General features: G+C 39.4%; 2 protein-coding genes across 2 annotated transcripts; one reads left to right on the forward strand and one right to left on the reverse strand.

Annotated features, from left to right (window-relative positions):
• The first annotated feature begins 3,238 nt into the window (after nt 1-3,238).
• On the forward strand, nt 3,239-13,341 carry LOC132989843 (ERBB receptor feedback inhibitor 1). Its single transcript, XM_061057739.1, has 5 exons — nt 3,239-3,437; nt 4,019-4,142; nt 8,353-8,519; nt 9,617-9,696; nt 11,091-13,341. Exons 3-5 carry the CDS (start codon nt 8,473-8,475, stop codon nt 12,062-12,064), a joined length of 1,101 nt encoding a protein of 366 aa, XP_060913722.1. The 5' UTR covers nt 3,239-3,437; nt 4,019-4,142; nt 8,353-8,472; the 3' UTR covers nt 12,065-13,341.
• Nucleotides 13,342-13,534: 193 nt separating this feature from the next.
• On the reverse strand, nt 13,535-25,177 carry emc1 (ER membrane protein complex subunit 1). The gene is made up of 22 exons (XM_061058602.1): nt 25,022-25,177; nt 24,367-24,494; nt 24,201-24,266; nt 24,039-24,132; nt 23,830-23,958; nt 22,879-23,005; nt 22,640-22,789; nt 22,376-22,543; nt 21,461-21,532; nt 21,199-21,297; nt 20,932-21,028; nt 19,920-20,036; nt 19,146-19,345; nt 18,871-19,020; nt 17,753-17,914; nt 17,506-17,625; nt 16,888-17,025; nt 15,455-15,628; nt 15,153-15,363; nt 14,924-15,008; nt 14,689-14,818; nt 13,535-14,490 (listed from the first exon to the last, which is right to left on the reverse strand). The coding sequence occupies exons 1-22, from the start codon at nt 25,111-25,113 to the stop codon at nt 14,311-14,313; spliced, it is 2,889 nt and encodes a 962-aa protein (XP_060914585.1). The 5' UTR covers nt 25,114-25,177; the 3' UTR covers nt 13,535-14,310.
• Nucleotides 25,178-25,352: the final 175 nt, after the last annotated feature.

A 25,352-nucleotide genomic window follows, 5' to 3' on the forward strand; every position in this document is an offset into this window, starting at 1 on the left:
CCAGAAAGACGCCCCTGTATGTGATGAGCTGGCAATTCAGAAAGACTTTGACCTAAGTACAAGTTGTGACCAAAGACAAATATTGACAACGTCCTCCTGTCACATCTATTTACTGAAAAAGAACATTCTGTTTGTCTCTGTCCTGTTCAGCGACCTTGAGTCAGTTCCAAACGGTTTTTTTTACACTCTGATGATATGCAGGGAGCTGCAGCTTAGGATAATATTACATTTTATTTTAATGTATAATAAAGATTTAAAACGGTACACGGCCAACAAGACAGTGCAGTGGTACACCAAACACACAAAGATAGATAGCCTAAAACCCAACTAACAAGATACTATATGTTCTATATGGTATGCTTTGTGTGATAAGACACATAAAAACATACTGTAGACATTGTAAGTGAATACATGGAACTAAATATGACAGTGCTGTCTTACTGATTAACGGATACTTACATACGTTAGCAAACCAAAACAAATCTTAAAGTAAGCCCAGCAGTGCGTATTCAATTTCTGTAGAAATGCCCTTCCTGTCTTTGTCCTCCCCTATTCAAGTAAAGCTTTGGATGAACCGGAGTTTAACTTCACATGGGTTGCGGAAGGCCTCCCACTGGGCCTGCACACCCCCAGTCCAAGTTTAGGCCTCAGATCCTGGGTGGGGAAGCTGCCCAAGCCTTCAGCGCTGCATCCTGGGCAAAGAATCGTTCTTTTCATGCTCAAATCTCTGCCATTCATTGAAGCTGTTACTGTGAAATCAGATGTCACAGGGTTTAAATCACTTAAATCTTGTCGCTTCCCCAATCAATTCTTTGCTGACTGACTGTTTTGTTTTACTCTGTTGGTACCCTGGGAAAAAAAGTCTTCTTGCTTCCTTCTTTTTATGGGGGTAGCAACTCAACCTTTAATGGTGTATGTTTCTACATGTTTTTTTAAAATGTTTTTTTGTGTGTCTAATCATTCATATACATTTCATTCAAAACCAAATTAGCTTTCTGGAATTCCACATGTTTAAAATATACTAAGTCTACTCCATTTACCATCAGACAGGGAGTATATTCTCTTGGCTCACAGTGCAGTTCCAGAGCTACCCAAAAATCAAAAGCAACACAAAGATCTTTCTTCAGCCCACCCTCCTCATGCTCCTGTTGACTGTCTTTGATAACTGAGCTGTCTCCTCACGAGTTGAGGTCAAAGGCTATGGTGTGAAGCCCACTCAGACATTTGAGGAGCCCGACGCCTCCAACCAGTCAGACCCGAGTGCACATTTATTGAATTAAAAAGATTAAAACAGATTGGGTATTTCAAATGACACGTAACTCTTTAGACAGCAGCGACAAAATATAAGTAGACGGTGACTTTTAACCTCTGCATCCCTTCTCTATAAAACAAATTCACAAGCAAACTATATAGTCATACCCTCTGTGTGGAAGTCCACTTTCGCATCCATGTTCCATGTCAGACTTCAGGAAGAGGTGGGTGGTAACAATGAGGTGCAATAACTTCTAACTATAACTTCTGCTCATGTATGAGCTGCACCTGGTGTATTTTCACCCTGTTTTTTAATGTTACAGGTTACACATATAGTTGTGACAAAAGTCCTTTTTTGTTACAACCTCATTGATTCACATGAATGAGCGCATTACAACTAAAAGGAATGTGAAACTCAAGTATAAGACAGGATGAAGCGTGACTTTGAAAACAGCAGCAGGCCAATCAGTGTGCAGCCTGTAACAGGGCTCTGATTACTATTACATGTTTGTACACAGCTGGTTCCTCTATAAGAGAATTCCATGTGTCACCATGTCAGGATATCGGCCTACACAAATGTTTTTAACATAGAACGTGTATGTTAACACCTACTTACTTAATACTCCAGATAGAGACATTGTTAAATCATTGGTAGGCAGACATTTATCACCTGGGCTATTTCCAATGTCAGAATTATCTACTGCTCAAAGATTTGTCTGAAGAGATATGAAACAGATTTGGTTGACATATCAGATATAATGCAGATACTATTGTCCCTGTTTAGAAGTTTTAGGCCTCATATTTTTTCATATCTGCTTTTATCTTGATACTTCTTATCTTTTATCAAATTTATGAACAGAAGGCTTTACACTTGTTTAATCTCAGATGGTTAATCTTTGATTTTGCAGTAGCATGAGGGAGTTCCTTCGGTGAAATCCATCACATCACCAGAACAAGAGGAAGAGGGGGTTACAGATGTAGGAGGTGGGCTTCTGACAGCATTGACAGCTGCGAGGGACGGAGGTCTCTCAGAGCAGGAAATGACTTGACCTTCCCAGTGGGAGACCGGCCCACCCCGGCAAATACCCCCACACTTCTAGCCATCCTGGGTCGCCTCACGAGCCCACAGAGGCAGCGAAGCAACAGCAAAGTGTCAGGCATACTGCTGTGTCACCTCTAAACAACTAACAACCATATCCCCTTTAAAGTGGATGCAGATCAAGATGTGAGTGCAGCGTGACAATTGACAGCCTCTAGGTCACCCTGGAATCACATGCTATACCAGTCACTTCATTGCACAACAGGAAGTTGATCAAACAGCATATTTGCTTAAAGTATGAGTATTCCTTTAGGCAAACAAATAAGGGTTGGTGAAATGTAAGCACGTCATATGTGGAATATTTATTTTGTGGGTTTGTGATGAACAGAAGCAATAAGTAAAAGGCACTCCTTTATCCATATATGGAATTAATTTACAAGAGTATTTCAACAGTGAAACAAATAAACAATAGGACGGGGGGTCGGGGGGCATTTTCTCCCACTTTAAAGTATTTCATGCTTATTAGCCTGAGTATTTATTTGGTTTATTATCACAATAATATGTCTATTTAAATGTTTGGAGCAAGGCTATGGTGTATAGTGTGGTCTGAACTGGTAAAAACAAAAATGGCCTGCACTTACTTCCCTGTTATTTCTTAGTAAGTGGCCGCCTGTATTGTCCTTCTGCCCCTCTCAGCGTGGGTGAAGACAAACACAGACAGTGTGACATTTGGGCTTTAAAACAAGTCCTCTTCCAAATTGATTGGGCAGCCAATCTCAAACTTGTTCTTCTCTATCAGTTGCATTTTGTACGTGCCAAAAGCCACCCACATATGACTCCCACACAGGTCGGACCAGGACTGTTTGCTGCTTTATGAAGGGCAATTTCCCATACTCACATTACATCAGGCTTAAATCTAGCCTATATCTAGAGGTCTCTGTGAATTTTTACTGTTGATGTACAGAGGAGCTTTCTGTTGAGAAAACTTTTTTTGTTCTAAAATATTTAGGAATCTGCATCTCTGAAATATGAACCCTCTACAAATTATCTATACAATGTATTACGTTTTAATAATATAGGTTTGTGTAGCTGGAGCCTTGGTTAAGTCTTTTTTGTTTTCCATTTTAATTGGAAGTGAGGAATTGGAGTGAGTGTCTGAATATTTATTTGTCAAACATTTAAAATCTCTTCTTGTAACAGTTGAGGAGGAAATATTTATATTGAACAATATAGCCCAGCATCAAATTACACTTAAGTATTTGAAGCATTAGTGGCCTTACAATATGCTGAATTACTAAATTACGATAATTTCATTAGCATGCAAAATTGTAAATTGTATGATTAGCTGATTTAAATCCCTGAAGTGGCTCACTGTGTTGTAGTTTAGCGAAGATTATTTTAGGTAATATAACAGTTTTTTTTAGATTGAAAATGTAATCTGCAAAGAAATATAGTGGATTTAATGCAATATGCCTATGTAGCCTATCTGTGAAAAATACGCTTAACAGGTAATTCATTCAAAATCACCACTTCTGTTTTATGAGAACGTTTTCGCTACGTTTTCAAATGGTTTTGAATTATTCCCGATGGTTTAAATACTTGATGGAGATTTTATTCCCCTTTAAGACTGAGTTGGGTGGAGTCACATAACGTGCCCGGAGTGCTGCATGCACTATAAGGAGATGTGGAAAACCGCGTCACTCCAACTAATTGAGTTTCACGTCTCAGTGTTGTTGACAGGAGGGATGTTGCACATGGTTTAATTTTGACTCGCAGACTGGCTCATGCAGCAAACCGGACCGACTTTAGTGATCCTTCTCTACGTGATGGACAAATAGACTTCATATTCATGGTAAGTCTTCCTTATCCATTCAGGCAAGAAGTCAGCTTATTTGATGAAAACTTGGCTTTACAACCACTTTAACCGAGTAGGCTAACCGGGAGAAGTATAACCTAGCCTACGATGTGTGGACAGCAGATGGACTTTCTTATTCAGTATCATAAAGTTACCCTGGATTTGATTAATTTCATGAACTCCACGTTAAATGTCAAATAACCTGGAGACGTTGAGGCTGATAAAACTTTTATGTTAATCGCTACAACTTTGATTGTTCAAGTGACAAGGTCCGGTAAATAAAATATATGAAGCTAGATTGAGCTCGTCTGAGAGGGTTATGTGTCTGTCGGCAGCGGTATAGACAGCAGTCCTGCCCCGCTGTACGGTTCTCCCATGTCCGCTAAGTGAGGCGGGATGGGTGAGCCCTGAGCCTCGGACAGCATTGGCCATTCCTATTCAGCCGCTAGTGGGCGCTGAAGAGGGATTTAGCAAACACCAGTTTGTGCCAAAATAGTGCCAAAATATTCCAGTTATCCTATTGTAGACTTTTTTTTACTTACTTAAGTTTGCTTAATTTGTATCTATCTATCTATCTATGGGCCTAATTAGTCTAGGCTATATGACATGTTGGTAGAACTAATAGTTATCCTTACTAAAACCGAAAATCTATTAAAGCACTCAGGCTAGAAAATTTAAATTACTTCCATCATGACCCTCAATGGTGAACATGACTCAATAAATTAAATTTAGAAATAAATAGTTTATTTCAAATTTTCTGATGGTTACTTAAAAATCTACAGTTAGCATACTGAGTGATACCTCCATGATCTTTTTTAATATACATTTTTTAACGTTATTTTTTTTACTGCTAGACACATGCTACATATGAATATGATAGACAACATTAAGGAAAGCTGTCAATAGTTTAAATATTTAGCCTTTAAATATAGGTTATACATTTATTTCTGTGATTTACTGTCCCAAAATGTCATTTACAACTGTAATATTTCTAAATCATCTCTGTAGCCTATGTGTTTGTGAAGTGATTCATTCAAAAAATCCAGCAGTCAAGCAGTCTCTTACTAACTCGCATAGCAGCGAATGTAACTTGCAGGCTGTGAGCAAATGAGAATTAAGTGAATAATTGATTTCAGTAGTTAATTCTGTAAAGACTCATATCATATTAAACTGCGTAGAGTAGAGAGTAAACTACACACTATGCCATGAATGAAATTGCCCAATCCCAGAGACCTATGATTCACTCGTATCGCCCCACGCTCTGGAGTACTTAAGCCTAGATTCAAACGTTCAGATTCAAAGGTTTGATTTTTCACACACATACATAATCTTGTCTGCAGTGACATGTTGGTGGGCTTGTCTTGAGCCTTAGCTAACGAGTGTTCTGTGCAATAAGATTAATAAAGCTGAATCAGTAAGAAGTCGTATCAAATAATATATTTAAAAAAATAATAAATAAAATAAAAAATAATTCAAAGATGAAATAATATAGATGATTGGCATAAACGTATTCAAAGCTCTGGTTTATAAAACTGTGAGTGAAAAGATTGAAGTCCAGCAGTATGAGTATTGGACATAAATTTGGTCTTTGATTTATTTTGAATAACATCAGATGTACTTGTGTCACATAAAAAAGCAGATACAGAATAATCTTAATACATAATAATAAACATGTGAGGAAAAAGATTACGGATGAATGTTTTGAAAAATGAAGGAGCAAAGTAATCTGCATCTTATCCTTCAGCCAGATGACGTGTCCACAACATGCCGCTCGGCTGGGTCATGTTGCTTTAATCCCGTCGTGCTGCATGCAGAAAAATCAATGTTTTAATAAAGTGCCCTGAGCAGCTTGTCCCTGTTGCATCTATAGATCACACCTTATACATCTGAACTTATTAAAAACAACATTTATATAGTATAAAGTGTCTGCAATAGTCTGGTTTCTTATTAGACTTTAACACTTTTTCTTCTATAAAAGTAGCTACAGCTGTCTAGTTGGATTATTTGGTCAGTTGTAACACTTGCTAAACTGTGAGTGTCACTTGGGCGGCACAGGTGACTTTATGTTGAAATGTAAAGCAACATGATCTAGATGTAAAGCACATACTTAATACTAACACTATAATACATTTTTTTTGTGTAAAGGTTCAGTCAATGGCCTATTGCCTGAAAAAAGGGGGGCAGATGGGACAGCCAAAGACAACTCATGGAGGCTCCTGCGTTTGATAAACAAACTGTGTTTTAGCCTCAGGCTTGTCCTTTCAACAGTGCCAACATGCACAATACTTCAGCAGGGGATTTGCCGCACAGGCTCATACCTTGGCCATGTGTGCTCGTCTCCATGGTGTATCTTCAGTCTTAACCTCATGGGAGAGTTCACTTGTATTTTCAGGCTTGCTTCACTGCTCACCAAAGTGACACAATGGCCCATTCATGCTTAGAGTGGCTCCATTCATGGCCGCTGAGTACTTGCCGGTAGGATTCATAATTGTTCAGCGTCTTCCATCTCCGGCGTTCACTGGCGGAAATGACGCCACAGTCAGTTGTTTTAAGGATGACATAAATATTCAAATAGGCACATTGGTCAGTGTTTTGTTTGTAGTGGTTGATTTTGTTGCATTCTGTGTGCTTCCCACTGTGTACTTCCCACACGGACTGCCGGCCGATCGGACAAAAAAACAAAGCCAGACTTTTTGAAGAATGAGATTGCTGTGTGATAGTAACACAGAGACCTCGCTTTGCCCTCTGGCTGAGTAGGAGGGGTGATTTACTAATTAGTTTGCAGGTGAATTGCTCTGTGATTCAGTTTTACTAACACATGTGGTTCCTGTAATTCTGAATGTTACTGAGTAAACTTCAGTGGAGTACATGAATGATATCGGCCAATCAACAACAACCAACAATTCTGTGAATAACTCTGTTGAATTAAAGTCACCCAGAGCTGCTGGCATGTTATTTTACTAAGGTTAAACAATATGAGTTGCCTTTCTTAGTTTGACTGCTACCCTCTGATAATTGAGCTAACAATGACATCATCAATACTTTGACTTTCAATTCTGCACCAGAGTAGATTTAACCCCATCTGCTGTCAAATAGTCTTCTAACCGTATACCATCTCACCCTCAATCGTGTGACACACAATAAAGACTGGTTATTACTGGCCCCAGAAATGTAATATAAACCAGGATGTATTGTTCATCTCCAGGTAAAATGACAAGTATAAATTGTCACAACAGGTGGCAATAAGCAGCCGTCTTGTACATAAGTAAAAATTAGAATAGTGAACATCTGAATCAAGATACATGGAGGCCTTTGTGCCCGTTTAAGCATATCAATTCATCATTCATTTTCAAAATGAGACTCTCAACCATACCAAATGTAGCTTGATACCTCAAATGATTTACTTTCTTGCTCTCTAGTCTGTAGAACAATTTAATACAGACATGTTTTGTAATAGTATGAGTCTTTCGGAATCACAGGAATGCTTCACGATTAGCCCCTGTTGTAAGGGTGGATACTGCAGGCTTCCATGGTCACAGAGAGAAGGGAGCGTGAGGAGTGCTGCTGCCCTCCCACATCTGACCCAGAGGTTGTGCAATAGCCTGCACATCAGACAAATGTCTTTAAGCTGGAACAACAAAGAGATACACATGGCAGCTGCAAGAGCAGACTGAAGAACATGACTTGGCTTTTGTTTTGACCGTTGTTGTTTGTTTTTAACCTAAAAAATGCTGCGTTTTGGTAGTGTAAGTTGTTGTTAAAGATAAGGTCAACTTGAAAAGATGTCTTGCCTTTTACTGTCTCTTAAAGTGCTTTTATTTTTTCTTAGGATGACATTTTCACAGCAAGAAATGTCAGCGCAGAGTAACAGGGCAGGAAGAATCAGGAAGAATGTCTGTCTTTATTGATGAGAATGAATTATTCAATTTTTAAATTACACATGTAGATATTTGTGTTTGAACCTGTAAGTATTTGTTAAGTGGAGCTGTTTGGATTTTTTTCCCGGCCAGGTAAAATGAGCTTACAGCTGCATGTGCTGCACAGGGTTCTGTTCCAGATGTACATGGTTTATTCCCTGTTTAGGGTTAGGGTTAGGTGTGACTAGAACAAAACAAAGAAATTATGTCATGCAAATGCTGAATGACCCACCTGCCCTGGGAATGTTCAGGAAAGGCCTAATGTTTATTGCTCTGTGTGTCTTTAACAGCTTACTGCTGACCAACATGAAGCTGTGATGGGTTTGATGGAGTTCTTCTCATGTGTACGAGCTTTTGGCCGATACCGTACAGACCTTCACGCTTTTAAAGGAAACAGTTTTTAATGCAACATGGCCAGTAGTCAGAATAACTACTGGGGACAACATGACCTGAACAGGTATGCAAACAACACTTTCACACAGAAAGAAACAAAATGTAAAGTAGATTCAGTTACTTTGGCAAAGTTTTACAAAACAAACTTTTTAAAGAGGACATATTATCCCCCTCCTCCACCTTTTCAAACAGTCCCCTGTGGTCTAAATGAAACATCTGTTAACATGAATCAAGCAGCAGAAGAGGTTTGTGACCCTGTATAAAGCAGCTCTCTCAGAACGATCCGTTTTGGTGTGTGTGTCTCTTTAAATGCAATGAGCCCCCCCTCAGTTTTCCCTGTAGACATCACTCCTCTGTAGAGAGAATAAAAATGACAGACCTGCGCAAAAGTTTTATTCTAGGCTGGGGGTGGAGTCCAGCGGAGGGGATATCAGCGGAGGGGAGGGGATTATTTTACCAGAATCCCACTGTGATGTCACAAAGAGAGCAAATTAGAAACAGAGCATTTTTCTCTGTGTTGTAAGACTTATGCAGACCACAAACAAAGGACTGGATGGATTTATTTCACATGTTGTGGGTCAGTAGACTCTCAGGTTACCCAAATAAATGTTCAAGAACACTGTACAAGTGGATCTTTCATAATATGTCCCCTTTAAATATTTCATTTATTTTTTAAATTCATTACAATATCTGAAGTATAATTCTGGGATGAATCCTATCCAAAGATTTGAGTAATTTTTCTTAAGTGATATGGCATGTCTCATAACTTGTGAGACACCCTTGTATAAAGAAAGAAAGGAACACAATTAAACAGTTTGTGAAAAGCATCAAAAATGGGATTCCATTTTCACACACAACACAAATATGCAATAGATGGGGTGCATGCAGAGGGGAGTGAGGCATCATTTGGAGAAACTGAATGACAGTAGTCAGTTAAAAAAAGATATCAGAAGAATCTGGCTCATAGAAGAGGTCAGGCAACCTGCAATGTTATTACATAATGTCAAAATATGAAACAGAGCAGAGCATAATGTTCTGTTAACACATATGTCATGCTTGTTCTTTCATACATAATGACTCACTTATGAAAGGTTATGTGCAGAAATGATTTACACACATGCATAGCTCTGTATGGATTTCTTAACCTCTCGTTTTTTGCAGAGCGTGTTTTGGCCTCAGTGCTGACATGGAACACAACCTGACTGATCTTCAACAACTGCAAACAGCCAAGGAATTCAACTGTGAGTCTTTGACATATGATTATTACATAGATGTCTGCTTACATTTATTTTATTACAAAGAAAACCTTTGACCGACTCTTTACAAAAATTCTCAAACTCAATGAATTTGGATGCATATGACAGTTTTCACTGGACAGTAAAAAAATGCAAAGATGTTTTTTGGCCCTTTTTGCCTTTTTATTAGATAGGACAGCTGAAAAGAGACAGGAAATGTTGGGAGGAGAGAGTGGGGGCATGACATGCAGCAAAGGGCCGAGGTTTGATTCAAACCCACGCCTGATGCAATGAGGACTATTGCCTCTGTACATGTACATACAACATAAACGCTAGGCTATCTGGTGCCCTGAAGAGTGAATTTGAACCATTACCATCAAACCTGGTGATACAGGGTGTCACGTTTTAATGAAGTCAGACTGAAGAACTCTTGTGTTTACAGGCCAACTGAATGAGCAGCTGAATCCTAGATCAAAGCACATTAAAGGCATCTGAATACATTTGGTGTTTGAAATGTTGTCTCAAATGTTTGTATCTTTGCATCTTATCTTTAGTTTTTATGTTGCAAATGGAGCCTCTGTGATGCAAGACAACTTTCAGACTTTGTCTGACAAAGTTCAATGAATGAATCAATGAATGGATCAGCCAATCAAGCAATGTGCCATTCCCTTTTTCAGATTTGTGTGAGCTCTACTTGAACCAGTAAACGTTGAGATAGTATGAATCACGCGTCCAAACAAACCTACGCATGATGATCGGAAATTGTATTTAAATATACAAAACGCGTACACCATTTGCAACAAATTAATTATTTTGTGAAATAATGAAAGGCCTGTGCTCTAAACATTTTAGTACACTGAACAATTATTTTTCATCGCTGCAGTGAGCTGTGTGGCAGAGGAGAGAGCAGTGTGGGGGGGGGGGGGAGATGCTCCCTGGTCACCAGCTGTTCCTGCAGTCTGTGGCACGTTGGATGTTTCCACAGAGAAGGTTATGGGAAGCTCTGTTAAGATTAAGGCTTCCTCGCAGATAATGACGATTCCTGTGTTAATCAGGGTGTTGTGGCTGATGTTTGACGAAAAGGGTGATAGGTTAAGCGGTTGTTTTCAACATGTTTTTACTCTTGTTTCCTGTATGATAACCAATTCAGCAAAACAGGAGCTTTTTTTTAGCTGCTTGCAGAACACTCCCACTGGTATTTTTACAGGTATCCTACACCTTAACTACATTTGAGTAAAGAGTTTTTCTCCTCTGAGAATTGTTACTGCACTAAAGCAAACAACAGCGAAGGAAAACCCTGTATCATAAAGTTTCAGTATCTTGATGTATGCTACAAGTTATTTCATAAATAGCTTGGTTATACATAATTATTCACACATTACTATTTTTTCCTTCTGCAGGCAGCCTCTCCATCTCCCAGCCTTCTTTCTACAATGATACTTGCCGCCAAAGGCGTAATAACTCACTGCATCCCCTTGAAGGAGACCAGGTGGTCCCTTCCTCCAAGAGATGGACAATGTTAGGGGGTCTCCAGAGAGAAGCCAAACCTCTTCCACCTCTCCCTGACCCTGAGGAGCTCATGTCTGATGAGGCAGCTGATAGTGAGGTGGAGTTTTTTACCAGTGACCGACGGCGTCTTTTACCCAAAAGCTGCCCAAAGGCCATGTGCAGTAGCACAAACAGAGACTTTGGCCAAGTGAATTACGCCTACCAGGAGAGATTGATGCCTGCTGGTGGTGCTGGTATTGGCTCCATGGCTTTCTCTTGGCCATGCAGAGAGGAGAGACCAACCAGAAGGGGAAGCGGGTCTGGATCGAACATCTGGTCCCTGGCTCACCAGAGAGAGGACCAGCCAGAACAAAACCGATCATCCAGGCTCCGGTTTTCCTATTCAGGCTCCTCCTCCCAACCTTTTAACAGCAGCAACACAACCTGCCTGGCTGAAAAGCCACTAGTCCCCCCCCGTATCCCCATCCCACCGAAACCTGCTGCTCTCCTAAAGACTCTGAGTGCCAACGAGGAAGACAAGCCTCCCAAAATCCCCCCAAGAGTCCCCTTAGTACCCCCTTGCCCTCCACGTACTCCCAGTCCGAAAAGCCTTCCAATTTATATCAATGGTGTGATGCCTGCCACGCAGAGTTTTGCTGCTAACCCAAAATATGTGAGTAAGGCATTACAGAGACAGCAGAGTGAAAGGGTGCCCCCTGCAGCTCAGTCAACACCCTGCATTGTTCCCATTTTGAAGGATGGCAGACAGGCCAGTGCTACGCACTACATCCTCCTGCCGCCAGGCCGCCAGGCATTCTCAGAGCGGCGAGAAAGAATCCTGAGTGAACCGTCCAGAGCAGGAAACAGTGTTTGGCAGAACAGATAGAAACCCTCACTTCATTCCTTCACTAAAACTTAAGTAGAAAACTGTGAGTTCAACTGACTGTGTGATACACTATTGTAATGTGTGAAAACATCCGCATTCCATGTCTAATGTTATATTCGTTATATTTCCAGGGACTGATGTGTTTCAGGATCACTTGTGTTACACAGTAATGTGAGGTTATTTCAAACTGAACATTTACCGCTCAGTATTTTTTTTTGTATTACTTAAATACCATCTGTAATTCAACCAGAAAAACATCACAACAGTCCACTATTTATGCAAATGTTGCTTTTATATACAGTATATTAATTATTTTTGTTTTAATCTGGTTCACTGAGTTATTGCAGATTTCTTACTGAGGAAAATGTTTCATCAATAATTCTTAGTTCTAAAAGTAATTTACTCACCGCTTAAAGATTCTGAGCTAATTGTATGTTTCTCAGTATAAAGCAAATAATTACTGTATGGACAAGCTGGGCTTGTACCAAACTGTTGATCACGTGTCATTTTATGACGATGCTGCTTGAAATCTCAAGAAATTAAATTTAAAAAATAATTTTAGCATTTGGAGTTATGTTTATTAACGCATGTGGCTGAGGTGAGAGTGACACACTACCTCGACATGTTATGAACTACAATGAAATCTTTAACTTCTAACTCTTCCTCAGTGCTTTCACTGTTTTATTACAAAGGTACATCTGACATGCAGAATACTCATTGTTCTTATTCAGGCAGTGATTTGTTCATCTTTTATGCTTGTGTGCACAACAAGTAATTTATTCAGAGATAAAAATGTGGGGGCGGAATGAAAAAATAAGAGCAGCATCACCACATAAATAGAGAGAGCATGACTGAAACCTGCAGTCAACTTAAAAGTGAATGGCAGATCTTAAGTACAAATGGAGAACATTGGTCAGGAAATCATTGTTTTCAGATCGATTTCACATCAGTAGGTGTTCGCATACACAGAGAGGCCTTTATTTCGAAAAACCTTGTGAAAAATGATTTAAATTTCATGATGTTAGGAGATAAGGGTGTATCAATGGTCAGAAAAAAAGACTTAAGTGTTTCTTTTTGTCCATCATGTTATGTTTACTCTGTTGAAGTGTGGAGCTGCGTTTACAACCACTGTTACATCAACAAGTCAGAAGTTCTCATGAAGGTTCTGTGTCAAATGTGGCTGCTTTGTAATATCATGTTGTTTGAATCAACTGAAATCTTTGTAAAAGTGTTTTTAATCTATTTATAGAAATAAATACAATAACTTATTCATCATATTCTCGGCTGAATGTTCCTTTTGCACATGTTATACGTACCAGTCTGTTACACTGTAATCTACTTAATCCTGGTGAAAAAATGATTCTATAAACAGGAAATATTCATGTTAACATCAATGTACTTCTGAACTTAATTTAGCATTTTAGACTCTGAACGCTTTTGGGGAAACAGAATTGGACACTTCAAACTGAATTTCTGAGAAAAATTTTAATGGAGCAGCAACATAAGTGGATGATCAAAACTGCTTACATTTGTTTGAGCTGCAGGAAAATTTACGCACTTAAAAAAACAAAACTTCTGATGGTCACTTTTCTTCCTGAAAGATGTCAGGTGAAGTCAGAGGGACGGTGACTTTGGAGGGAGAGTCTTAAGAAAAGCACAATAACCTTCTCCCTTCATAGTCACAGTTCATATGACATTTTACTTAATAGTATTTGTCAAAAAGAAAATGTACAAACTCTGGCATTGTACCAAATCATGCTCACATGTGTTGCAAACCCGAGTCTCTCTTTTCTCGAGCCACCAAATTAATCATTACTCTTGATTAGCACAGTCTAAACGACACAAATAGTCTGGAAAAAAAAAACTAACATTGTTGTAGCATCTAACGTTCACATATTCAGGAATTTCCACTCCACAGAAACTCCACAATTTATTAAATTCAAGTTTCATTCTATTTTAATCAGCAAAGGGGTTAAAAAAACTTCCAATCAAAATGACAGGAAGAAAAAAAATGTTATACTGTGAAATAATTCCTTGTGCTTGCAAAATAAGTTAAAAAATAAACACATAAAACCTTTATTAATTCTAACTCTCTCCCCAACCCTGCTGCCCCCTCACCCCTGCAGTTCATTATGGGCCTTAGACCAGTGTTCTTCTTCAGGCACGGCTCCAGCCGTTTCATCTCCTCGGGCTGAGGTCCTTCATGCAGCCTCAGGGCTGTCAGAGACGGGATTACATGGATCACTTTATCGCCATGCCCGGTTGAGCAGTTTGACTTCTGCCAGGCGTTTGCTGATCATGGTAGCAAAGAAAAGGGCGAAGAGCACGCTACTGATCAGCATGTAGTCGTAGTCGTCTTTTAGGACATCAAATTGTTTTGAGGGGTAGACACGAGTCTGGTAGATGTCGAGACCATATGCCACCACCTGCAAAATAAAAGAGTGACTGTCAAGTTTCCATCTGAATGGACCGAAGGAGAAATGAGAACCATCGGGTTTACTGTAGATGTTTTAAAGACAGACATCCCCTTAAAAAAGCTGATCAAATTCAGATACACAGATGCAAGACAACCAAGAATTATTATTTTTTTGTCAGACATATCAGTTTTGCAATGACAGACTCACCAGGCAGGTGGACTCCAGTCCAGAGGGGGCAGTGTGAATTCCTCGCACTCTTGACACAGTCTGGTTATAGTTGATGAACCACTCTGTACGGATCAGCAGCTCTGGTGCATACGGTATCAGGTTCTCTTCACTGGAAATTGAGGAGAACAGGTAAGGCACAGAGGAAGGGACAAAAAAAAGCAAAAAACAAACATAGAACTTTCAAATATTTTGAACCAAGCCTCGCAGGACTCACCGGCTTTGCTCAGAAACTATTTCTGGCCTCCGAGGATCAAGGAACATTTTGGGTAACGACAGAATGCCTCCAGAGGGCAAGCCAACTGAAATAAAGGACATCAAAATAAATGTATTCAAAAAAAGGCAAATCGATGTTGAGAAGTCGTTTTTGTACATAACTGGAAATAATAACGAGAGACACTGTAACACTGTGCAGTCCATAAGACAAAACCCTCAGTGACACTCACTAAGCAGATGGCGGCTGGTGATGCCTTTCTCAGTCAGCGTCGCCTCCATTGTAGAAATGGCGGAGGGGAAAATGTAAGACTGCTGAAGAACCTGAGGGGCATGAGGCCGATCCAGTGAGCTGAACACTGTGCTGTTGTAGAGCTCCATCCCTTCATACAGTTCGATCACAGAGAACTCATTCCTGCGAGATTTGGTACTCCAGAATTCATACTGTGGAGTCAAACAGACACAGGTAGTAAGAGCCAGGGATCTCTTATTTTTATAATATGAAGAGTGAATTCATCATACAATAAATACTCACCACCACCCAGTTTTCTGAGTGCACAACATGCACGGGTCCTTTGGCCTTTCTCTGAACGGCCTCGTGGATGATGCGACCGGTCACGCCATCGATCAGGAGGATTCCGATAAAGCTTCGCTCCTGATGCAAGTCAGTGCTCTCAGTCACCACCGCCAGGAGATTGGGGTTGAGATACTGTAGGACAGGAAATAAAAAACAATTAAGTACAGTAAATAATCAAGGTTAAAAAAAATGCACATTATGTCTATAAGCACCATTTAGAGAAATCCATGTTTACTAAAACAAATTAAATGAGACATTTGACAATCTGTAACATCAAACTACTGCAAGACTATTTTCCAAATATACTATTGGGGTTATACAATTTTTGTATAGGCAATATGATTATTCGAACAACAGATTTGCAAAATTAATTAATTTCATATTATTTAGAAATATCTGAAATATTTTCAGCCTTCTAAAGTTTGGAAATTTACCATTAGTTCGGGGATGTTCCTTGAAGATGGTAAATTAGATTTTCCCCTTTTTCATTTTGGTCAATTATAACTCAACCCAGAGGTCGCAGTGAGGCAGTGAGCTCAAAGAGGAGATGTAGGGTTTCATTGTAAAATAGGACTATCTTCAATTAGAAAACAGTTTCAACAACAAGTTTACAAATCTGCAATACCCGATACATCAAACTATAGGAGGGGCAGGTTACTGTGTGAGAATAAAGGATGATTTTGCTCTTACAGTTTGAAAGTCTCTATGATCCAGTTATTCACAAAAGATGAAAAGATCATGGATACAATTGTGACAGCATGTTTCTGCACTGTTACTATCAGGGCCCACACTGTGGTTTTGGCTGCCCTGTTCAGTCTGGCCACATGCTGACACTGACCTCAAGTATCCCAACACTTACTGAACACATGATTGGATAGATCTGGTCTCCTTGTGACGATTCCCATCGCTTCTTGAGAACCCCCTTTATTCTGATAAATCTCCCAGAAGGAACCCATTATTTTGTGTCCATGCTGTCACACTCATACTGTGGGGTATAATACACATTGCCTCCTCCAGAATACCCTGACAGAGTTTGCATCGTCATTCTAAAAATGGCTGCAGGAGTTGAAAAGGAACGGTTCCATGTATCAAAACATTTGAAAAATGGAACATTTAAAAAAAAGAAAAGGAGTATTTTTTAGACTCCATGGAGGGGAGGGGGTATGATTCAGTGGGGAAACACTGACATGTGCGTCAGTAATTCTTGGTAAGATGACTTTCAGCCTACATCAGAAAACAGGTCCAGTGATGCCGAGTTTCTGACTAGATTGGAAAAGTCAAGACAACACAGACAAAAATCCAGCACCAACAAAAGCAATACTATTAGTTCAAACTTCTAACACTCCTTCCAAACCACAGTGTGAGTAAAGATATATGGAAAGTTAACAAACCTTATAGAGGACACTTCGGTCACCCATTACTCTGCCCTGGGAGTGCACATGCTCATTAGGCCTTTTCCCTTTGACCGAGATGATCCTCTGTACCTCGGTTGGCATGACGACGTCCCAGATCAGCTCAGTTGACAAGTCCTGAATGACCCAATGCATCCAGATTAAGACTTCATTCCAATATCATTTAATAGTAGCTCACTGATCATTCTCTTAATATGTTAAGCAAGACTCTGCATTAGAAGATGCTTTTAATGCTTTAATATTCCTCCAATTCCTATTGATAGAACCTCAATCTAAAGGTCAAATAAACTCTTAAAAAATAAAAAAATTTCTATTAAGCATGTGTTGTGTTAAATATACCCGAGGAGCTTTTGATTCCTTTTTAATAATTGATATATAGTCAAGAGATGAAATACAAAAGCAACTATCATCTAAGGCAGCAAGAGAAAGAAAAGGCTTGAATTATTTTCCTTGCAACTACTTTTGATTATGTATAACCATCCTCCAGTCATCTATGGCAACCAAAAACTACAGATTATTGGTGGCTAGGTTCTTTGATTTGTTTGAAAACATTTCAGTCACATTGTGCAAAAGTTCAGCAGAAGAAGGTTAACTTGCCGTCCGTAGCCGGTAGCCAGAAAGTCTTCCCTGACTAGAGTCAACAAGATAAAAGAATATGGAGGGAGCCATCTCCTGGAGCTGCTTTAGTACGTTCTTTGTGGAGGGAAAAGCAGACACCTGTGGAAAAAATAACAGACGGGTACAAAGACATGAATGGGGAAGGAAATACCACTACATGGGTACTGTTTTGTTCAGAGAGACTTAAAGTACTAACAGGAGAAAGACTTCAGCATTCTCCACTGACCTTATACTGGTCATCAACAAGTAGTAAGACTTTGGCATAATCCTGGTCCATGACAGGCAGCAGGAGAGACTGAAGTATTGGCTGAGGCAGAGTGGGTGGAGTGACGTGACTCGTCTTTCCAAAGATGGGATTGAAAACATGGAGTGTGGCCAGGCCTGTGTCCTAATGAAATACACAGAATGAAAAAAATACACAAGAAATGTTAAAAGCAAACGCTCATATCTTCTATAGCTGCACAATATAAATCAATGTTCATCTTAAAGGGATACTTCACCCATTTACATTAAGCTTTTTATAATTAGAAACATGGTAATATTTTTGAATGGTCATGCATCCAGCCCTCATTTTCCCCTGAGAAGGGAAAGCTTTGTATTTCTTGTCTGCAAAAGGAGCCTCCGATGACGCAAAAATCGTCATTTTGCGTCATCGGAGGCTGCTGTGGTTAGCGGGGTGAACTACAACGCTAGCTCCTCATATTTTTGATCACTGAAGCTTCCTTCTGGAAGAAATCTTGGAATCAGTTGATGAAACAGCCGTATGTGTTGTAGTAAATGTCTCTAAATAGAGGACCTTAGCTTCAGTGGGAGTGGCCTGTGGTGCTATGCATTCTGGGAGTTGTTGTCTTTCATCCACGAGGCAAAAAGACACTTTCTGCCTTTTCCTGGTCAAGAAGGCACCAACTTCAAAATGTATTTCACATTTCTACTACATATATGACCCAATGTCAATACAGATTCATGTTTCAATGGGTGAAGTATCCCTTTAAGTGCTGGTAACTGCAGGAGGAAAAAAAAGTGTGCTTTTGCCATGCATACAAGGCATCCCAAGAAAATAAAGAATGGCGTTTTGGAAGCTTGACGTGTAGACAAAGAGAGGAGGCTCCACATGGTCACACACTCAGACATGCACATTCATGGCGCTGTTCTCTCCCACTGGCTCCGCCTTCTTACAGTAATCTTGTCTCGCCCCTGTAACGCCTTTATTGCTACCTCTGATGCCAGCACAGAGGTGGGATGCCTTGTTCCTGCCATTACACCTCCATGACATATATATTGAAGGCAAGATGTTACAGGCGCATAACTATGGCACCTTGAACTGGCAATGTGAAAATGTGATACCTTGTCTTTGATGAGCAGTGTGCACTGTGGTGGATGAGGGAAGTGTGCAGTCGTTCGTTGCACCATCAGTTTGAAGGCTGCGTTCGATGGGATGTTATCCAGGTAGTGCTTCCATAAAATACTGCCGGTCTTGCTGTCAATCCCAAAGAGCTTAATAGGAAATAATCAAAGGAAATTGGCATTTTTTAGAGAGGCAAGTGTGTTGATTAGTGTTCCCCTTTATTTTAGGCCTGAACTCAAATTAAAAAAAAAAAAGAGAGGGAAAGGTCTTGTACCTTCCCAGATGCAGTAACCATAACCATCATTTTCTGCAAGTTGAACTCATCTCTGGAGAGGTTCTCGATGGTCACATCATTTTTGACTTGACTGCGAGGCTTCCGTGCATCATAGAAGAGCTTCCAGAGGTGGGCGATCCAGGCCTGAAGCAAGATGAGCTGAGAGGAGAGCCTCTTCAGCACCATGGACAACAGGCCATCTAAAATGTTAAACAAACAAGACTTCATTCATTGTTCTTAATTTACATAAAACAATTCCAGCCATTGTAAAAGGAGGAGTAAAAGAAATGTTCAGAGGATATGGCGAGAGATCTTCAGATAACCATAAGACGCCATTGGTCAAGTTTTATTAGTGAACAAAGTATTACCTTGAATGGCTGAATCCAAACGCAGCATTAAAACAGCACAAAAACAAAAGCAGGTGAAGCAAATTGCAATCAAGTGGTCACATTAAAATATCAGTTCAGGTATCAGGATGTATGCAACCCTAATAATAAAAAACTAAAACTACACCATTTTTGATTAAATACAGGTCCTTAGCAGTTAAAACGGAAAAGCAACTATACACTGATATTTATTATAAGTTCTTCATCACTGGTATTATGAAACAACTGTTACAAAATACCCCTAAGATTTGGGAGCTGCCTTAAGTTTCTTTGACATGCAAAAGTCAGAAACAGTGTAATAAAGTGAGAAGTAAAATCCTGGATCAAAAACTGAATATTAATCCATAGCTTGAAATAATCAGATAAGGGCTTCAGGATTGACATTTACCAGCCTTTTTGCCAAACTCTCCCTCCAGCTCTGCCTGCGTTCCTGTGAGAGGCAGATCCACCATTTCCATTGTCACCACATCTGCCAGGGCCTCCTCTCTTGTCCACATTACACGCCCTGGAAAACAACTCTCATTATTGATCTGTTATCATTCCTTCCACTTTCCACACCCTGTGACAGTTTGTGCTGACGCTTTCCATGAATAACAACATGAAACACTGTTCTCACCTCAAGCTTGAGAAAATGACATGATTAGTTTAGACTACATTAGTAACAAGTGCAGCTCTGTTTCGGCTCCTTGACTATTTTTATTTTGTATTTAATTGTGCACTGTGAGCTCTTTTTTGGCTATCCTTGCTCTTGGCTGCTGTTACACTGTAAATGTCTCCGTTGTGGGATAAATAAAGATTTATCTTATCTTATTATGTGTACACAATATAAACGGGTTTCTGCTCCACATAGTGGTCAAATGTTGGCAGTGTTTCCATGATTAAAATGTGAAGAAGTACACGTTATTGCAAATGATGGCTCACTAGTCCCTTTGCCCTTGGGAAGATGCATTGAATCTCAAGGTTTAACTCAGTGAAGGACAGACTCTTAAAGTGTCCTTGAGTTACTTGAAAGGCGCTATATAAATCCAAGTTATTATTATTATTAAATCAATATTTGAAGCCATATCCCATTTGACTATAAACCCCATGTGGTTCCCTACAACCCACCTCCTGCAGACACTTAACAGTAGGGTACAGTATGTCATGTATTTAGGATTCACTCGTGTCCCAAAATCAATAAACTAACTACTGTGAAAAAGTTGAAACAAATTTTATTTTGTGGCTATTACTGGACTCTAATAAGTCAGGCCATGATTTCCCTGGGATCAAATCAAATTATTGGATGCCCCCCCCCCGCATACCTATTTCTATAATTAAACTGAATTTAACTAACTTAACAAAAAATGGTCCACTTTAATGTCTGTAGTAATGAAAATAGACTCTAAAGGGTTTTTAAATACCTGGCTGTTGTATGAATGTGAGTGTGTGGTCTTCTGTCTGCACCATGACCCTGTAGCCAACAGAGTCATCTTTCTTGAGGAATGCCTGTACATGCAGCTGTGACAAAGAATAACAAGTCATAAACACTTCATGTTTGAAAGTTGCTATCATGCTTTATGAGCACAAATCATCTTAGTGAGTCGACTGATCTGCTCTGAAAGTAATCCTGTTACACTGAGGGTAAATGTGAAGCCTTGATGTCAAACAGAGGAGAAATGAAGACTCACCTTTTCTGGTTTACCACCATTAGGAACCATATTAAAAATGAGTGTTGTGTCGAGAAGTCTGCGTCCAGTTTCTGCACTGAACAGGTTAATACTAGAAGCCTAAAGACGGAAACAGAAATTCAGATGTTTCCATTCACACATAATGAATACCAAGAGACAACTGAAACTAACCAGACACTGATGATATTTATCAAAGTTTTCAGAGCACAATGGCGAACAACTGACTTTACAAAACTAAAAGAGTGAAGTCACTTCAACTCACAGTTTTATTCTTGGCGGACATGACAGCAGCAACAGTCTTCTCTCCAGTGGTTGCAAATGAAACAAGCATGGCCTATGATTTCAGACAAAAATGTTATCAACATTGTCAACAAAACAGTTTTCTACATGTACAGCTGTAATATCTAAAAGGAGCAATATGAACAGTCCGTTTGTGATTTTACCAGAAAAGGTAGACAGTTTCAAGGCACCCCTACACAGCCGTTTTGGTTTGCTAGATATCAGACCAGCTATGATGGCAAACCAACAGATGTTGCAGTGATGGAAGCAGGCAAACCAATTGGTTCAGAAATAACTGATTCTACCTGATCTAAGAAGCTCCACCACCAGACACATGGTAAAATTAGGATAAATATTGTTGATGCTTTGAAAAAAATGGAGCGAGGTTAGAACGCAGAAACGTTTAAAGAATGATGCAGAGCTGGCTAAGCACTGAAGCTTCAGTGTCCATGACATGACAACCTGCTTGCACATTGCCTCTAGTGAGGATGGGGCGGGGGAGACAACTCTCTCCAATGTTTTGAATTTGGACTGCAGTACCCATTTTAAATGCTACTTGTCGAGACGAGTTACATATTGCTCCTTTAATTTGACGCACTGAAATGTAACCGTTTCTTTCTTCTTCGAAAAACACATTTTGGAAAACAGAGCTAAACTTTGTAAATTTAACCTGTTATTCTGAACTGATTCCCTGGCTGTTAACATTTGGTTTGTTACGCATCATTTTTCCCATACTGATGAAATATTTCAGCAAGAAAGCTAAGCTAAGTGAGATTAACATTCTAAGCTTGTATACACTGTGACTTGGGGTACATTTATTGCAATACTTGATAAAGCTAATATTTTGGATTTTAATTGTTGAGGCGTGTTTAAGAGAAGCAGAATAAAACACACATACAGGCTTGAAATCCCTCAGTGTGACTATCTGTCCATCGTTGAGCTGGAGAAGTAGGTGGTGTTCAGGCGCGAGCTGAAGGAAAAACTCGGACAGTGGCTGGCGGGCTGGGTTGGGCTGGGTGGAAACCAGTACAGGATGGAAGCCTGGGGCAACTTCAAGTCCCAGTGACTAAAAAAAACACACCATAAAAATATGATACAAAGGGTTTTTTTTCACACAGAAAAAAAAGACATAGGTATAAAGAAAGACAATCCAGTTCTTTACCTGCAAGGGGATCTGGGTCATCTGTGACTGCACATGCAAGTCAAGCATGTACAGGGATACAGATGGAGAGTCCACACACAGTAATATCCCCTCACCAATTACTACACAGTTGGCCTGTATGTTGGACAGCCATGGGGCTTCAACCGAGATCTGGACACGGCACAAGCAGAAAGACGAAATTAGACTGGAATACCAGCCATAGGATAATATGTAGTACAATAACAATGTTTTATGCAAACCTGTTTGATTATCTCTCCATCGTCCAAACTGTAAGCAACAATAGCAATGTGGGAATGAGGAACGACTCCCAGTGCGTACACCTCACCATTTCCACCAGAGTACACAGCCTGGTAATCCACTGTTTCACTGTAGGGGGAAAAAGACAGACAATTATACTGTGTAATCTATAGAATGCAAACTTACCTAGTAACCCAAATAATGTGTGCCCTTATACTCTGGACGTGTTTGCTGCTTAAGTACTTTTTTTTACTGTTGTATCTTGTTAAACCCTAATTCATAATGACCTGCAGACACCATTTATTCACATGATTTGATTTTTCCAAATCTCAGAGAGTTCACTTGACTGCGTGTATAAAAAAAGATACTGAAGTTCTTGAAAATACAATCAATTCTATTGTTCATCATTCTTATTTCACTATTTTGAACATTATTTTTCCAAAATATATACCACCATTATTTCCAAAAGTTTACACCACTATTAAATACAACCTCTAGCATCTTGTAATACAAAATGCATTGTCTCACTTTCAAGGCCCAACTGGTTGTGGCATATAGATGTTCACCAATGAGTCTGGTTCTGCCTGATAAAAGGAAGTTTTATTGTTCTAAGTGCTTGCTCATGGTGGATTGATGTTGGGTCTCTTTGAATAATATTTAGGTATAAATAAGTATTTAGTATTTTAGTATTTTGAGTCATTGATTGAGAGAGTAGATATCATTGTAAAAGTACAGATTAACAAGATGTTTCATTTACTTGGAAGACCAAGTGAAACCAATAATGATGTAAAGCAAAAGTATCCTGATATGTCTGCAAACATGTTTGGATACAATATCTAATTTATTATGGAGACATCTTGTTAATGAAGACAGGCTTATATTGTAAGTAATTAGACATAAATCGTGCATCATCAATGTTGGTCCAAATGTATATATATAAAAAAAACACTTGCCTTTCTGGTAGATTCTCTATCCATTTCTGATGACCATTAGAAAGATAATGGAGAGAGATGGCTGTTTTCTTCAAAACAGCCACGTGTTTTGTGTTTTCTTGCTGTCCAACTAGACATGCTGACTGAAAACTAAAATGCAAAAAAAGATGTTAGTGCCTGATGAAATCGAAATTCTGAACTGAAGTACTTCAAGTCAAGGAAATTATTACCTGCCAGAGTCAAGCACAACCTCCCAATTCAAACCACCAACATTTATGTCCCAGGAGCGCAGCAGGCGGCCATTACCAACCACCAGCACAGCATCTAATAAACAGGAACATTTTAATCAGTTTGTTTCCGATCGACACTCTCAATGTCACTGGCAAAATTACCTTGTCCATGATGCAGAAGAGCATCAATGTTTCCCTCTGGCCCAGTTTTATCCACATGTCGCCAGGCTACAAAAACACATAGAAAAAAAATACAAGAATAAGAACACAGGTTGTCAAATGAGAGATAGATTTACTACTTGGATCCCCTGAACAATAAAATACTCACAGAGTTCTCCAGTCCTTGTATTGAGTGCAGCAAAAACATTATTCTCTGTTGCCACAAGAACCTTTTTGGAAGACTGCACATGTTGGTCGAAAGTGGAAAAGCGTGCCTTGCCAACATATTGTTGCCTCCTACGAATAAAAAAAACAGAGAACAAACTCTCAATAAGAAAACAAACCAGCAGTTTACAATATTCGCCGGTCTAACGCTTGAATCAATTAAATAGTAGGTAATAATAATAATAATGGTGTAGCTGGATAGATAGATACTCTTTATTGTCATTGTGTAAGAACACAACGGAACTTTGTTAGCAGCAATCTGTACAGCAGCGTAAAAATAAAATGATGTTCACATATATAAATATATATTTGTAGTTATAAACATGGTTATAATGTGTATGTTCTTTTACTCATTGAACCAAGTGGACGGTGACTTTCCTAGTGGCAAATTCGTTTTTTGAACAAGCCTACGCTACCTGAAACAAGGCACTACATACATTATCATGGATTAATTTTAAATTTTTTGGCCTGTTTTCTTTCACACACCCAACACACCGGGTAGCAGCTAGTGATTGTGACAGGTGTTAGCATTAGCATCTCCACATAAATATACCGCTCCTAATCGCACACATATTCGATCTTACCAATATTACTCTTACCAGTCAAATTTTCCTACTTGATCCTCAAAAACGGCGTCGACATTAATGTATAACGCGATAAATGTCAAGCACAAGACAATTAGCTTTGCCATTGCAGCAGTAGCTTTGGCTTGCTCTTCGAAGGAGGAAGGAAGTCGAAAGTCGACTCTCTACATTTTTGTGCAGTGATTGAGAGGGTCTGCCCCCTACAGGCTGTATGTACAAACAAACAGCTTTACAAAAAAGTAATGCAGTAATAATAGAGAACATATTTTAAAAAGTTGATTAACAAATGAACAAACCCAATTCTTTTGTAATAATGAACCTAGCTTTTCATCCAAGACATATGGTC

This window comes from Labrus mixtus, chromosome 15 (assembly GCF_963584025.1).
Source record: "Labrus mixtus chromosome 15, fLabMix1.1, whole genome shotgun sequence".
Taxonomy (NCBI): Eukaryota; Metazoa; Chordata; class Actinopteri; order Labriformes; family Labridae; genus Labrus; species Labrus mixtus.